The sequence below is a fragment of the Folsomia candida genome, unplaced genomic scaffold, assembly GCF_002217175.1.
Source record: "Folsomia candida strain VU population unplaced genomic scaffold, ASM221717v1 Fcan01_Sc001, whole genome shotgun sequence".
Lineage (NCBI taxonomy): Eukaryota > Metazoa > Arthropoda > Collembola > Entomobryomorpha > Isotomidae > Folsomia > Folsomia candida.
Window position 1 is genome coordinate 27,992,088 of NW_019091193.1, and position 16,160 is coordinate 28,008,247.

Sequence of the window (16,160 nt, forward strand, 5' to 3'; positions counted from 1 at the left end):
TTTCATTCACTTCTTGTCCTTATGATGGCCAGACATAATAATAGCGTCCCAGATTGCATACGACTTGTAGGTCAGAAGACGGGTAAATATCCATGATAAGGCTTTTTCGGTCGGTCCAAAATGTGGAAACGAATCCAGTTGTGTTCACCTCGGAAGAAACAAAAGCCGTCCTGCTCCAAACGAGGCACCACTTATCTGTCTGGAGTATCTGGAACCGGTGGCGTTCGCCAGCTCATATTCCGCTTCGGCGTGAGTATCGACCTGCGGAGTAAGCTGACGCCGGGACGGACTTTGGTAAGCGATGACACCTTATCAAACCACACCCACCCAGGCCAAACATCTACTTTAAATCGCATAATACCTAAACCCGCTTGGTTACTCGAAGTTTTTCATGGTGCATAAGGTGACGTCATGTCATGACAAAACCAATAAGCTCCAGGAGAGAGAGAGTTCTCGATCCATAATCTGTTTAGCTGGAGAATGTACATTCTGTATGTACATTCTGCTTTTGTCAGCTGGAGGTTCTCCTGGACAAAACAAGTTCTCACTCTTTTTTGTACTCTTTAATATTGTAAGAGAGGCAGACAGTGAGTTGTTGCTCACCAATCTGGCCACATTGTTGGCGTAACGTCTTCCGGAAACAATCACGGAAGAGGAACGTGGTTAAAGTTTGTTTGTGGTGAAAGTGAGAGGGGATAGGATTCGCATTACTTCAGGGTCACACCGCTGGACAGGTTGGTCTCATTTACATTGTGTAATAGGATTACATAATTATTGACCATTTTCCTTAATAAAATACTAATGGTCGTACAGATTTAACAAGAGTGCGGTATAATTCTTATCCTCCACAGTTAAGACTATAGTTTTACTAGTCACCAGATTAATATTAAAATTGCGCAATGAGCCCGGACGAGGTTAATTAGTTAGTCGGTCTTCCTTAAAGATATGCATTTGCATTATTGCATTCTCTTTCCTCGTGAAGGAAGAGCGTAGTATTTACATGTGGCTGACCTGTTATTAATTAATGAAAAGAGTGTTTTTTCATTAAGAAACTATAAAATATTAATGATGAGTTGAAACGTACATAAGTGTTCAAGTCATCATCGCGATTTACGCCACATTCGATTCACTAAAAAAATTAAGTGTCTAGGCAATTAAAAAGAATAACGAATCAAAAAATCGGATTTGACGGAAATCGTGTTAATGACATGAACTCTAGAGCAGGCTGCTTAATCTCATCGTAATATCCCAATTGACCAGTTGGTTCTCATCACGTTTTTAATTGGTCCCATTTGTGCTGGATTCGTCCAGGACCAAGGGCACCGGTAAAAGACGTGTTTAGTTTGTACGAATGATACGAGCTTCGCCCGGTACCAGGGGCTCGATCTTAGGATGTATGGAGGTGGTCGCAAACATATCACCTCGAGATGGGGTTGTATAGTTATTTTCATGTTTGAATTTAGACGAGTTAAAGACGGCCGAGGGACGAAGTCAGAACAAATAATGAAATTAGTGCGCCACACTTAAATGTTTGGCAGCATGGATGTTTTTTCGTCCAGTTTTAACTCCACTCTGCAGCTAGTGGTTGAATAGAGAACATGTACAGAAATTCGACGAAAAAAATTGCTAGACGTGCTACTAAAAATTTTGAAAATTCGCGTGTGTTACTAAACTCCTCAGTCAGTAAACCTTCCATTTGCGAATTAGTTCCATCGCAAGTAATTCAAACAAATTTATTGGACTCCAAACCATCAAATATGAGACGGGCAAGTTTCAGCCGGACAGTTGAAGATATAGACGAAATTTTACCTAATCCAAGTGTTGACAGTTTTTATGAAAGTTTAGATTCCCGTAGTGAGACGAAAGAGAAACTGGCCAAGTGGGTAATCAAAAACAGAATTACTAGGAACGCTACTTCGGAACTATTAAAAATATTGAGGCAGCATAAGTGTTTCGAGTCCGTACGTCCGGTGAAATTGTTATAAAGTGCATCGGATTTCCTTACAAGAATTATTTTGCCGTCTTTAAATTCGTGTGCTAATAATTGCGCCATCATGGATACGGATTCCAGCGCTGTCAGCTTTATCGTTGCCGACTTCATTTCAAAGCAAGAAATCGACATCATCAATTCAAACTGGTTGGTAGAAATTGATGGTCTGCAATACACATATTGGCCGAATTATTCAAAAACTGAATCACGGAAGCTGGAAAAATCGGTCCGAAATGGTGAATCACCAGACGCCAAAACTTGGAAAATTTATGAGGTTGAAATAGTTAAACGATACGGTATGTAGTATTTTTACATTAGATACAACATAAATTTCATGGGTGTATCGCTAAAACTTTATTTATATACTGTTTAGGAAAATACGAAGATGCTCGCCTAAATCTTCCGCGTCTTGCGCAAGAAGGAGGGATTAGTAGTGGCGCAGAACTGGGAAGAGGTCGACGACCGTCAACAGAAAACTTTTTAACGCAGATTCAAGTGGCGATGACGAGAATGATAGTCCGTTAACGAAGAGCTTGCTACATGTAAAAACAAAAAAATCTAAAGTGACCGAGGTTTGTGACACTCATTCGTAAAAATAATTTACCGTTTCATTCTAACTTGATTACTTCAAAATCGTCCTTCTCGCCATAACTACAAATGTTTTTGTTTTTTCAGATAAATCGTTCAGACTCATCAAAATTCCAGATGCCAACGTTGGTCTTGGTAAATTATCCACCATCCCTTGAAATGAAACTTATTAAATAACGAAATATATTTAAGGTGCAGCCGGATGAAACTTTGTCAACAACTTCGAGAGACGAGCCTAGTAACACTAATTCCTCTCCATTACCCAGTAAAAGTAGTATATACTTTCTTTTTTCATGAAATTTTATCTTAATTAACTTGGTATTTATTTAGGCGGAAGCGGTGGAATAGGATTTAGTCAATTTCACCAGCGAGAAGAGTGTTTGTCCGAGAGTGAGCAAAATTTTTGTCAAACCCCAAGAACGGAAGTTACGACGCCGATGACATTTTCAGGTATAACTGTTGGCATAAAGGTTTCCATGAATTAATATGATTAAAATAACGATTTTTCAAAGGACGAGGCCCGACGAGTTCTTTGTCCCAGGAACGAAGCCAGGATATTGGTCAAGGGTCATTTAATGGAACAATTGTACCTACAAGAACTGATGATATGTAGCTCGCTTCCTTCTAGAGTAACAAGTTAAATTTTATACTGTATCTAATTTTTTTGTACAGATATTATAATTCGTAAGTTGGATTATATTCAAGCCAGCATTAACGAGCTTCGCGAAACTTTCCATCTGGCTTTGCGCAATCAAAATAGGACAATTATCGAAGACCTTGATGGCGACGAAAAGGTTATTCCATTAAACAACTTGCCGGAGTATGACGAACTGGAAAGAAAAATAGCTGATCCTAAAATTCGACAAGCTTTGGTTAGCATCATGTTCTAATTTCGCCCCAATCTTTTTAGTTCTGTTTATCAAACTTCATGTATTCTTATTTCTAGATAATGAGTTTGTCAGGTTCAGGCAGCAAAGGCACAGATGCTATTTACCGTGTGCTTACGTTTTTGATGACGGACGACTTTGCAGCCACACTTAGTTTTGCGGGTCAACGCGGAAAAAAATCATTTAAAGATCGTGAAAAAATCAAAAGCTGTGTTTATTGTAAGGCTCATAATTTAAACCTTTCGTCCTTGCTTTATGGTAGCGCAGAATTTGATTATTTCGAGCATTTTAAACTTTAACTGCGGTCCGGACAAATCCACTAATGTCGTCAGCTACGCATAAAGACATCGACGAAAGCATCCAGAATTGGCTAAAGAAAGCTCCTGCCAGGATTGAAGCCAAAAAGAAAAAGGTATGTACACACCCTTCATATATTTAGTAGATTAAGAATATTTAAGAATACTATTTAATACGAAACATATTTATATCTAGATGCAGCCTGGAATTGCAGAGCACGTTTCGTCATAAATCAATTTCCAGTTGTATTTTAATTTGTAGTTACGCTATGAATGTAAATATAAATAAATTGAGTCAAAAATAGTTCTTGGTGGTTATATACTCGTACTATTTTCGTATATTTGCACCGCATGAGAGCGTGATTAGGACGAATTCAGCCCGGTTCCAGGTACGTTCTCAATTGGTTCCGTTTTGGTATTAACGGACCAGATAAGGACGAGCCTGGCACGTTTACCGGCGCCCGTTCACCCCGTATCAGCTCGTCTGTAACTTGTTCTAAACACGAACTTCAACTCGTCCCTTCGCCCATTACGGACGAATAAAATACGTGTTCAGTAACCACTTTGGTCAATGGGGATTCTTCCATTTATGTCAAAAAAAGCGTTCATCATCAAAATCTTGGTTGGTTGGTCAAGTTTACAACTTGCAATAAAATATGTCTTTATAAAACACGTAACAAAAAGTAGGGCAGTAAACAAAAGCTAAAAGCCTGACCTGTATTAAGATCTCGCCCTGCACAACGCGTTCTGCAACCTGAACGATGATGATCCAATTATTTGTGTAGGTCGAGTATTTTGCAGGATGAAGAATCATCTCATGCTTATTAAATATAATACCTGTAATATACTCCTCAAAATACATCGCTAAATATATGTGCTGCATAGATACGCTTAAATTCTAAATTTGAGAGGAGCTGAATAGACATAAATAGGTGTGTAGTTATTTAGCTACCTTACTTCAAGGGACACACTGACAGACAATGACAAGATACTACAAATACAAAGATAAGATACCAACTTACACTGTACATTTACTACCATTAGTTGGTGACTTTTTGGTCTCATTCAGCATGACATGGACCATCTCTAGCGTTGATCAGCCAGTCGTCATCCGTCGTTTGTACGTATTCATACTTATTTATTTACCTGCAAGACTGCATCATGATCAATAAGTATTTTGCGATACGATCCCAAATAAGATCCATCACCATCAACATATCTGCAACATGGCGAAAAAAGTGCATTCAACTCTTTCTGCAATAACGGTTTGCACCACCAACCACTATGCATAATCGGCCAAAACTTGCAAAAAGCAGCAGGAGTTAGTACATAAGTCCAAACTTGTCGTGTCGTTAGTCAGTGAGTGTTGAGTTTTAAGGTACAAATATTTATACACATTTACATTAACGCTAAACCGGTGGGTGCTGGAGGAAAAAATTGTTTTGCAGAAAAAAAACAAGAGCAAAAAATACGACTCAAAGTATATATATACAATTCTTCGAAGTGGAAAATAAGTGTGCCATACATTTTATATCGTGTTTTAGTGCCGGTTTATTCACCAGGTTGTTTCCTGCTAAATAATTTGTTTAGTTTTTCCATTGGATGGCCCAGCATTGTTTAATTTCGTAAGTTTTGCTGTATCAATGTTGGTAAAAAAATTAGTCACAAATCTATTGTCTTGTATCATGCATATGTATGTAGTTGAAGTAGTATTCATTTTTGCACAAATCGATTATCATATTTACAAACTCACTTTGTGTGTGTGTAGTAGTAATGAACATATTTCACTTTAAAAGTATGTATGCAACTTCAAAAGTGTCAAAAACGCAAATGGGGCAATATTTGTTGGTCCTGAATATACCACATACATACCAGAGGTGAGCCAAATGCTCAGGTCAACCGAGCATTCTGGTGATCGGCGAGCTTGAGCGAGCCGAACGTTTTCTGAGTCGAGCTTGAACGAAGCAAGCTCGTTACGTTTTATAATTTCTAGTTGTGTGAACTGAGAAAATTGTATCCGTGTAGTTTAAATATACAATATAATATATTATTATATTATTATTCTATTATTATTATATTATATATTATATTATTATTATTCTATTCTTATTATATCACATATTATATTATTATTATTCTATTATTATTATTATATTATTATATTAAGGTTTTGTTTCTCAGGATCAAACATCACCAGCACAAATGAAATATTTTCCAGAAGAACGGAATCCCCTGATGGAATTGGCCTTGGCAGCTGAAGCTACTCGACACCTCGAAAGAGAAAAGTATCGCTGGAGTAGATACATATTTTGATGCAATGAAGAATACTTGAATTAGTTTTAAGTATGACATTATTGTGAATTCTCCCATCTAGAGTTATTATTCCGATGGAGAATTGGATGCTGCGCCAATCGCTGCTGTGGGCGAGATGCATCGTAAAAAACGAGAAGAAGAGTTGAACCGTGAGATGAGGCGTCTAGATAAGTGAGATGAGATTTGCGAAGAGATTGAATTCGTTTTCTTCTTCACACACTTTTTTAAAATTCACAATATTTATTTATCTCCAATTTATTCTTCAAAATATCCAGATTTCCTAAACACAGAAGACCTACTTTAATTAGTAGTTAATAAATTATTTCATTAAGAACTAATTCGCCACACTAGCTAAATATGTTACCTTGCATTTGTAATTTTTAATAAATTTTTCACTTTAGAATCCTCAATGTCTTGTTCCTTAAAAGACATGGAATAATGCGTGCCGCACCCGTCCAAGCATTTCTTTCAATTTACCGAATTCCAGAAATAAGTCGACAAATCCCCCTGTACAAAATACGACTTCGCCCTTCCTTACTATCCACGTAGTTTGGCTTTCAGTCAAAGCCAAACCGGAACTTGACCAATTTTATCATTATTACGGGCAGTTTTTCGCTTCGTGACGATGATGTGGAAATGGCTGAGCAAGATCTATATTCATGCAGATCTATTTCTCAAAAGGATATATTGATCGTTGTGGAATTTTTCGTCTTTTAAATGCAGAAACAGTACCATTAATTAGAAGTCATTTTCCAACAAATATGTAAATAATCGTAGACCTGGCGAAATTAATAATTAATTAAGAATTGCAATGGATCATTTCTAAATTGATTTTGTAAATGTGTTCCCTTGAACAAAGATAATGTTCAAGTTATTGAATTGCTTTTCAACAATTATTAAATTTTAGATTTAGGTTTTTTTGGTCGTGTCATGTTCGATTCATTTTCCCGTTAGGTTTCTCGCGTGGGTTTCTCGAAGCGAAGTTTTTGCCCTCTATATTTAGGTTGTAAAACTGGTAGAGGAGCATGGCAATGGTTTTCTGCATTTTTAATTTTTTAGGCATGACTTTCTTCATCCTCGTGTTGAACTCTCAATATTTTTTTTATCAATTAAATTAAATTTGAGGAAATACAAATTCAATTATCAGGCTGCATAATAAAAAAAACAAGTCAAACCTTAACAGTTTTATTTAGGTGACTCTCCTATAAGGAGAGTCTCCTTATAGAGTGAGTGATAATTTATTATTGATAAAACATCAAATTCCAATAGTCTTGACTAAGATGCAATTAAATAAATAAATAATTATTTGCCTTTCGTATGCTTTACTAATTTATTTAAGTACGTTGAAATCATTTCAATGAAATGATGAAGTATTTGGCTATACTAGATTTTTTATTAATTTGTTTTTCAATGGATCCAAAAAGTGGAAATGTAGCATTGAGGCCTCATTCTCCGTCGTCTCAATGGCATTGTTCCCGCCGGAATTGTCGGTATAGGAGGAAGAAATGGAATAAACAGTGTTTTAAAACTCTTTAGTGAGTGCATTAGTATTTCAATAAACTTCTAAAATCTGAACTAATTAATACAATTTAATTAGTAATTCCATATGTTATATTTAAGTATGTTCATTACATGATAATATTCCAGGTGTGGAAGAATGCCCTGAGGAGTGCAAAAGTCCTCTAGATCTCAATGACAATCGACCTTTGAGAGAATTTTGTGGGCATATTCGATGTCGTCGATGCTTGATCAAAACATCAGCTTAATTTGTTTTTCAGGGTGCAATGATTGCCCCATAAATTTGAAAGTGTACGGAACATCAAGAAGCTGTACCAAGAAGACGAATGAAGGGCACGCTCCTATTTTCACCAGGTCCTAAGTAAATGGTCAAGGAATAAATAGTGAATGGTCATAGTAGCAGCATCAGTCAGATGGCTCGTAAAAAACGAGAAGAGTTGAAGAACCGTGAGATGAGACGTCAAGATAAGAAAGATGAGATTCGTGAAGTGATTATGCGGAAACAATTCTGAATTCATTTCCTTACACTTTTTTTTATTTATTTCACAATATTTATTATTTATATTTATTATTAATATATTATTATTCTTTATTATGTATATTTATTATTTATATTTATTATTAATATATTATTATTCTTTATTATGTATATTTATTATTTATATTTATTATTAATATATTATTATTCTTTATTATGTATATTTATTATTTATATTTATTATTAATATATTATTATTCTTTATTATGTATATTTATTATTTATATTTATTATTAATATTTATTTTTATTATTTTATTATTATTTATTATTATTATTTATACTTATTTATCTCCAAATTATTCTCAAATATTTTCAGATTTCATTTCATAAAATTTACCAGGAACTAGGCATGCATGTATATACTAAGAAATGCTCAATTGAGCCGAGCTTGATCATGCTCGGCTCGGTTGAACTGAGCTGAGCGAGCCGAGGTTTTGAAAACCGCTGCTCGACTCACCTCTAATACATACTTCATCGTCGTTCAATTATTCATTCCTGGCAAATATATAGACATGTACGATACAGCATTATTATGACACGGCAGTACATCGTAAGATAAGCATAATAGCAGTTCTTGCAACTCCTCACACAAAATAAGATTTTTGCAAACAAGTAGCTCGTTTCATTATGTGCATATGTACACATTGCTTACATGGTCAGTCACTAAATAAAACACCAAATGTGCAAAATTGTAATAATATCTATGCAAAAGTAGTCGTAACAAGACACGCGTTCGCTTGCTTTGTAATTGTAAATATGCAGGACTCGTTAAACTAAATGTTATATGTTCCTCACTATAATAACACAGCAGTGTCCCTTGTTTTCCGTCGTGGTCATTAATTCGGCAAGAATATGCTATTTTCCTTCTCATTTTATCGCATTTCCTACAGAAGAGGACTAATAAGGGGGTCACATTTGTACATCAACTAGCCATACAACAAGTGGTATTGATTGGAAATTGGTCACTATTTAACGATGCAGTACATTTGCTTTTACAACTTTCCGAATTAATTGCTGCATACGTTTATTATTGCGAGTCGTGGGAATATTACGTCCAATAAAATAGTTCTCTCATCTGTGTAACAAACTACCCCTGAAGCAATGAATGGTTTATTGTCCTTTAGTCGACGACGATTCAGTTGGGCTGTGGACTGGACGTGTTGTTTTTGCCATGTCTTCCAGTCCAGCAGTCTCCTTTTTTTATGGCCAAGATTCTGCACGTACACTGACTGCAATAAGATCACTACTCGTGATACAGACTTGACAAGCGTGTGTTATCACTCGTCAGAATCACGTATAAAAATTATCCTGACCGTGGAACAAAATATTTAAGCAGCTTCGTCTCATTATCGGGATGAATGGAACCCATAAATATAAATAGCCAGTCAGTTGAAGTATGTTAAATAGGAAAAGATGCCGAGATGAGATGTCGAGATTGTGGTCACTGGCTGGCTGTCAATTCTTCTCTGATTTCGTCATGACTAATATAACCAAGTAGGAAGCTCGATTCAAAAAACAACACGGCCATTTAGTCATGTCATCGTACATGCAGTAGTTCGACAGCCTTCATCTCATTGCATCGTCGTACTTAAGCATTAATTTTTGTTTGTTAACCTCGCAAAAAATTTATTCGACTTAATTTAGAACAAAAAATTGTAAAATAATGCGAGAACGGACATTTGCCTCGAGTGTGGTGCGGGTATTGTCGCGAGTCTTGCCGCCGTCACCCCCACGACGAAACGGGAACAATAACAGTGATAACAATAACAATGGTGGGGACACTTTTGCGGTCGAATTATTGTGCGAGTTCACCTTGTCCCTTGGACAGGGTGGTGGCAGCGGTGAAGGTCTTCGGGTCGAAGGGGGAAGCAAATCGGTATTTTGTTCAACTTGTTTTGTTGGTTTTCTTTTAAGAATTGTTTATCATTTCGTATTCTTGCGAAGCTGCATAATATTTATATTTCCAATAATAAAACAAATTCTATTTGAGGCGTCAACTATGTGTGTAGGCAGCCCGAATAGTTACATACTCGGTTTTCACTGCCTGGTAACACTTATTTATTAATCATCATCTTACATACGTTGGCATGGAGACATACATGTCACACGGAAAATACTTGTAGATAGGGTTTGGTCATTTGTGGATGGTGTTGATCAGACAGGCAAAAAATTGATTTATTGTCGCATTCTTGAAGAACAATTGATTATAAATAGTCTAATTTATTTGGTGCCAAGCATCATTTTGGTTCTGCGGACTTGAGTGAGACGAGTGGATTAATTTTTTTGTGGGGTTGACATGCAGGTCGAGCAAGAAGGTGGTGCAGCCGGCGGACGTGGTGGTGACATGTCGAACGTTTTGGAGGACACAGAACATGAAGTATTTCATCAGGAGGACCTCCCTTTGGACGGGTTTCCTGTGATGGAACAAATTCGAAATGAAGGGCTCCTCTGCGATATCAAGTTAAAGGTAAGAAATTTATTTTTTCTGGTCAATTGATAAGTCGTCTTTGGTTGATAGAAGTGAAGTAAGTAGATGTTGATTTTAACCACACCCACAGAAATTCTATCGTGATGTGATTTTTTTGTCTCGACTTAAAAAAACAAAGATGCATGATAAACGCATATCCACGTCATTTTATCATTACGTGCACTGCAGTTAAATTCGTACATAATAATCATCAACATTACCCTAAATTCTTGCGAACAAAAAAACATTCCGTCATCCTTGTTTTCTTAGATTTAATGCGACTCCAGCTGACCTGGTGTTATGTAAAATTTAAATTATAAATATTGACATGGTAACGCTACGCCCTCAAAATTAAAATCACGACGAATTTAAACAAATCCTAGAAAGAATTTGCAAGTGTCAATTCAATCCATTTAAAAAAAGCTAAAGACGAACTCTCACTAAAGGTATACATTGCCTGTACGACTATTTTTTGATTTAAAAATAAGTACCCGAAACTGAGTCACATCCCGCCAAAAAAAATCGGAAAAATATTTTTTTTTCGAATTGCCCCACCCACTCACCCCCAGAGGTAATTTTGCTTGGTTCAGCTTTTTCTCGGCCCCCAAGGCCGATAAAGGCGCCAAACTCGGCATGGACCTGCCATCTGGGGTCGTCCTCGGTGACGCTAAGTATGAATCCCTTAGGTCAAAATCTATAATGCCCTTGACCTGAAAATTTCGACCTTTTTTTCGTTTTTTCGAAATATTTCCCATGTTTATGAAATGTTAACTTCCCCACTTCAAAACCGTACAGAAACCATATATTTCGCATCTATTGCCGGTTGTTTCGACCTCCTAGCTCAAAAACTAAGGGTACTTCGTAGAACGACTCGCGCCAAAAAATCGACAATGTCGAACGCGACGGGGAGGGTACTTTAGAGGCCCCTATTTCCGACCATGACCTTTTTTTCGGTCAAATTGAGTGTCAGGCCGATACTACTATCTATTGTGAACAAAATAAGCACAACCACACCCACAAGCATTGGGGGTGTGGCTCACAAAAATTCGTCGAAGTTTTGCAAAAGGTCGAAAATTTCTCAACAAATTTTTCCAAAACAACTACAATTTGGTCGAAACGTGTTCTAAACAGCATACTACATCAAAAAACCGATTTTTTGAAAAATTTGTTGAGAAATTTTCGACCTTTTGCAAAACTTCGACGAATTTTTGTGAGCCACACCCCCAATGCTTGTGGGTGTGGTTGTGCTTATTTTGTTCACAATAGATAGTAGTATCGGCCTGACACTCAATTTGACCGAAAAAAAGGTCATGGTCGGAAATAGGGGCCTCTAAAGTACCCTCCCCGTCGCGTTCGACATTGTCGATTTTTTGGCGCGAGTCGTTCTACGAAGTACCCTTAGTTTTTGAGCTAGGAGGTCGAAACAACCGGCAATAGATGCGAAATATATGGTTTCTGTACGGTTTTGAAGTGGGGAAGTTAACATTTCATAAACATGGGAAATATTTCGAAAAAACGAAAAAAAGGTCGAAATTTTCAGGTCAAGGGCATTATAGATTTTGACCTAAGGGATTCATACTTAGCGTCACCGAGGACGACCCCAGATGGCAGGTCCATGCCGAGTTTGGCGCCTTTATCGGCCTTGGGGGCCGAGAAAAAGCTGAACCAAGCAAAATTACCTCTGGGGGTGAGTGGGTGGGGCAATTCGAAAAAAAAATATTTTTCCGATTTTTTTTGGCGGGATGTGACTCAGTTTCGGGTACTTATTTTTAAATCAAAAAATAGTCGTACAGGCAATGTATACCTTTAGTGAGAGTTCGTCTAAAGTCATCACGAGAAAATAAATATGACGAGCAAGAGTAATGAAGGAATTTACTATATAATTTACGCATCTGTAAATTAAGTACGTAATAATTGCGACTATACATATTTACAAGACCGGCTCGGTTTGTGATGATGATGATATTTAGAAAAATGAGATATTTTGTGCTAATTTTTAACTCAAAGTTTAGACCAACCTTGGCCTTTTGACGTAATAAATAACTCTTCCTCGCTCGCGTCTTGTACACATTTTTAGTGCACTCTTCTCACATATTTATTATGCAGTCTCAACTTCACACCAGCCTGTCAATTTCATGGAATTTCTGTGGGTGTGTAGCACGGCGATTACATTAGTGGATTCTGCTAGTTAATTAGTTAATAGTATAAACTCCGCACTACTCGGGCATATATTTATTGCGAGTCTAACTCCGGGTGATGATGATGAGATGACCTGTAGCCCGAGAGGTCGATTATTAATCGCATTTTACTCGATTACATCAACATTAATAAATAAAAGCCTCGCCAACATCATATTATAATAAGTAGGTCAGTCAGACTATGACGAAACTTTGTTCGGTAAGAATGCACTGTATTTAGTGGCCTATCTCGAGTTTCGCTAAGATTTTTTTCTGCGAACCTTTGTTCGATTGTGTGAATCGCAATTTAACGGATGTAAAATGCAAGTTAAGGACTGGAAAAAATATATCTACCCAGATTTTTGAAGGTGAATGGATTTATTAATAATTTCAGGTGGACGAATCAGTCATCCAGGCGCATCGGATCGTTCTGGCGGCCACAATTCCTTACTTTCACGCCATGTTTACGAATGATATGATCGAGTCAAAGCAGAACGAAGTCACGTTGAAAGGATTGGATCCTGAGTGAGTACTTTTTATGCAGTTACGCAATTATTAAGAATTTAACTAACTGTACATTTTTTATACGGTGAAAGTGCGGTGGAACAATTAATCAATTTCGCTTACACTGGACGTATCACGATCAATGTGAACAATGTTCAAAGTATTATGCTCTCCTCGTCGTTCCTACAAATAAACAAGGTTAAGGATGCGTGTGCTAAATTCCTCGGCAAAAGGTACGAATATATGCACATATATTTTAATTAGATTAAGGTTAAAAAATATTCATAATTCTTCACTTGATCAGATTAACGCCGGATAATGTCGTGGGGATCCGAGCTTTTGCCGATACTTTGAACTGCTCGAGCGTTGTGAAAGAATCTGACCGATTTATACAAAAACATTTTTTGGATGTGTCCAAGTCTGAGGAGTTCAGCCAATTGGGAATTTCAGATATTATCAACATTCTCAGTAGGGATGAGCTTGCTGTAGACTCAGAAGAGCAGGTAATCTACACGAATAAGATGTAATGCAATTTTTATATTTATTATCATTAAAAATTTTGAAATAAAATATCAGGTATTTAACGTGATGATAAAATGGGTCAAGAAGGACACTCAAATAAGATGCATTCACCTTCCGGAACTCTTGCAATGTGTGAGAATGCCACTCCTCACACCGCAATTCATTACGGATTACGTCGCGTCGGAAATTTTAGTCAGGAGCTCACACCCGTGCCGGTTTGTACATACATTGACCAGATTATAAGTCCCATGACAGGTTTAATAAACCAAATCATTGCAGGGACCTAATTGACGAAGCTAGAGACTACTTTCTCATCCCGGAACGGAGGCCTCTCAGCAAAACGTTTCGAATCCGGCCGAGGTGCTTTGACGACACCGTAGGATACATGTTTGTCGTTGGAGGGTTGACCAAAACAGGTACTTGTTACGGCAAACATGGTTAACAAAAATTATGACAAGTCTGGTGAAAATAATACTGAATAATTCAGGAGACTCGGTTTCCACAGTGGAAATCTTTGACCCAATCCAGGAGCAATGGCGGATTGCGGAAGCCATCACAATGCAACGAAGCCGAGTTGGTGTAGCCGTCATGAAAAAGAAGCTCTTTGCCATCGGGGGCTTCAACGGGACGGAGAGACTCTCCACGGTGGAAATGTATGACTCCGTGACAAAAACGTGGAGTAAGATTGCGTCCATGAGGTGCAAGAGGAGGTTGGAATACTTTGATAAATAAGTTCTAAATGGTCAACATTTTAATCTGAGCTTTTTTCAGTGCTGTCGGTTGTGCCGCTTTAAATGATAAATTGTAAGTAATTAATACACATTGGTTCAATTAAGGGATGTAATTTTAGTTTATATTTAACTTTGTATTTCTAGATACACTGCCGGTGGCTACGATGGGAACTCCAGTCTCAATACCGTAGAGTGCTTCTACCCCGAAAGGGGAGATTGGTTCATGATTACACCGATGATGAAGCACCGCAGTGCCGCCGGCGTCGTGGCATTTCAAGGTTTCATGTATGCCATCGGGGGTCACGACGGATTGTCCATATTCGACTCGGTAAGTAGCGAGTAGTAAAATAATTATGGGGTAAATAACAATTCATACTTTTTTGTGCAGGCTGAACGATTCGACCCCTCGATATCTGCCTGGCATCCGATCGCATCAATGAATACAAAGAGGTGTCGATTGGGAGCTGCAGTGATTGGAGATAAACTGTAAATATTTGGAATATTTAGTCGTAAGATTAGGAAAATTGACTAAAACCTGTTATTTAATTTTAGCTATGTCGCCGGAGGGTATGATGGGGCCACGTTTCTACGCTCAGTGGAGGTCTATGATCCAATTACCGATGTGTAAGTGACATACGTGACTTTGACGGCTTACGTCATCCTTACACAACAAATTGCTCAAAACTAAAATATCCCTAATTTCCAGCTGGACTGAGTGCAGCCCCATGAAAATGATGCGATCTCGTGTCGCCCTCGTCGCCAATATGGACAAGGTAAGTATGTTATTGTATTAATGTAAAAACATACTTAGAATGGCGACTAACTTCTTGTTATGCAATGATTTAAATTTATAATTATAAGATTAAAAATGGATGGAAAAATTTATAGTTGTGGGCCATCGGGGGTTACGACGGGGTCACAAACCTCTCCAGTGTCGAGTGCTATGATCCCGCGAAGAACGAGTGGACCGACGCACCACCCATGTGTGCACATGAAGGAGGCGTTGGCGTTGGCGTCATTCCACTTGATTGCGTCTAACAACTAGTTTTATACAAAACCCTCAATTATTTTTGTTATCCAGTGAACGAGTGAGTGAGGTCACCTATCATGATCAATTCTTCGCAAGTCTACCATTTTTTTTATTTCTCTTCAAGAAAAAAGAACTGAACCATCAGCTGTGATTTTGTTAAATGCTAAATTCCATACTGTACAAGAATGTACATCATGTCGCCAAATTCCTTATCATCTCTCTCCTCGATTTTAATTTTATGTACCCCTTTCTCCCACCACTTGTCGTCGTTTTATGCATGCGTGGAAAATAGTATGCCATGATTCTTGTTTAATTTTATGTGATTATGAGAATAAAGTGAATTTTAAAGAAAAACTTGAGCGCATTAAGGACAAGCAAAAATCCTGTCCAGCCTAATTAACGACTTAGTCTTGACTCTTTTTCTTCTCGTCCTTTTGTGCCGAGACACATGGAGATCCGCCTACTCGACTATCTTCACATTTAAGGACACCACAGACCAGCGAGCCAAGCAACTTGGCCATCCTGCTGCGCGAGAGAAGAACGTGTGCGTCCTATCAGAGTCATCTTCAAGTCCGTCGTCCCGGAGTACCGGTTTAG

At 37.6% G+C, this 16,160-nt stretch overlaps 1 protein-coding gene across 6 annotated transcripts; it reads left to right on the plus strand.

Moving 5' to 3' along the window:
* The first annotated feature begins 105 nt into the window (after nt 1-105).
* LOC110858052 (kelch-like protein 18) lies at nt 106-15,917 on the plus strand. Of its 6 annotated transcripts, none has more exons than XM_022106727.2 (14): nt 106-294; nt 10,435-10,599; nt 13,171-13,301; nt 13,373-13,513; nt 13,585-13,783; nt 13,857-14,017; nt 14,082-14,218; nt 14,290-14,512; nt 14,574-14,606; nt 14,678-14,861; nt 14,922-15,019; nt 15,086-15,157; nt 15,240-15,306; nt 15,422-15,917. In XM_022106727.2, exons 1-14 carry the CDS (start codon nt 121-123, stop codon nt 15,569-15,571), a joined length of 1,935 nt encoding a protein of 644 aa, XP_021962419.2. In that variant the 5' UTR covers nt 106-120; the 3' UTR covers nt 15,572-15,917. The 6 variants fall into 6 exon arrangements, with proteins under 6 accessions (XP_021962419.2, XP_021962404.1, XP_021962411.1 ...); XM_022106712.2 differs by lacking the exon at nt 106-294 and adding an exon at nt 496-734; XM_022106719.2 differs by lacking the exon at nt 106-294 and adding an exon at nt 4,869-5,386.
* Nucleotides 15,918-16,160: the final 243 nt, after the last annotated feature.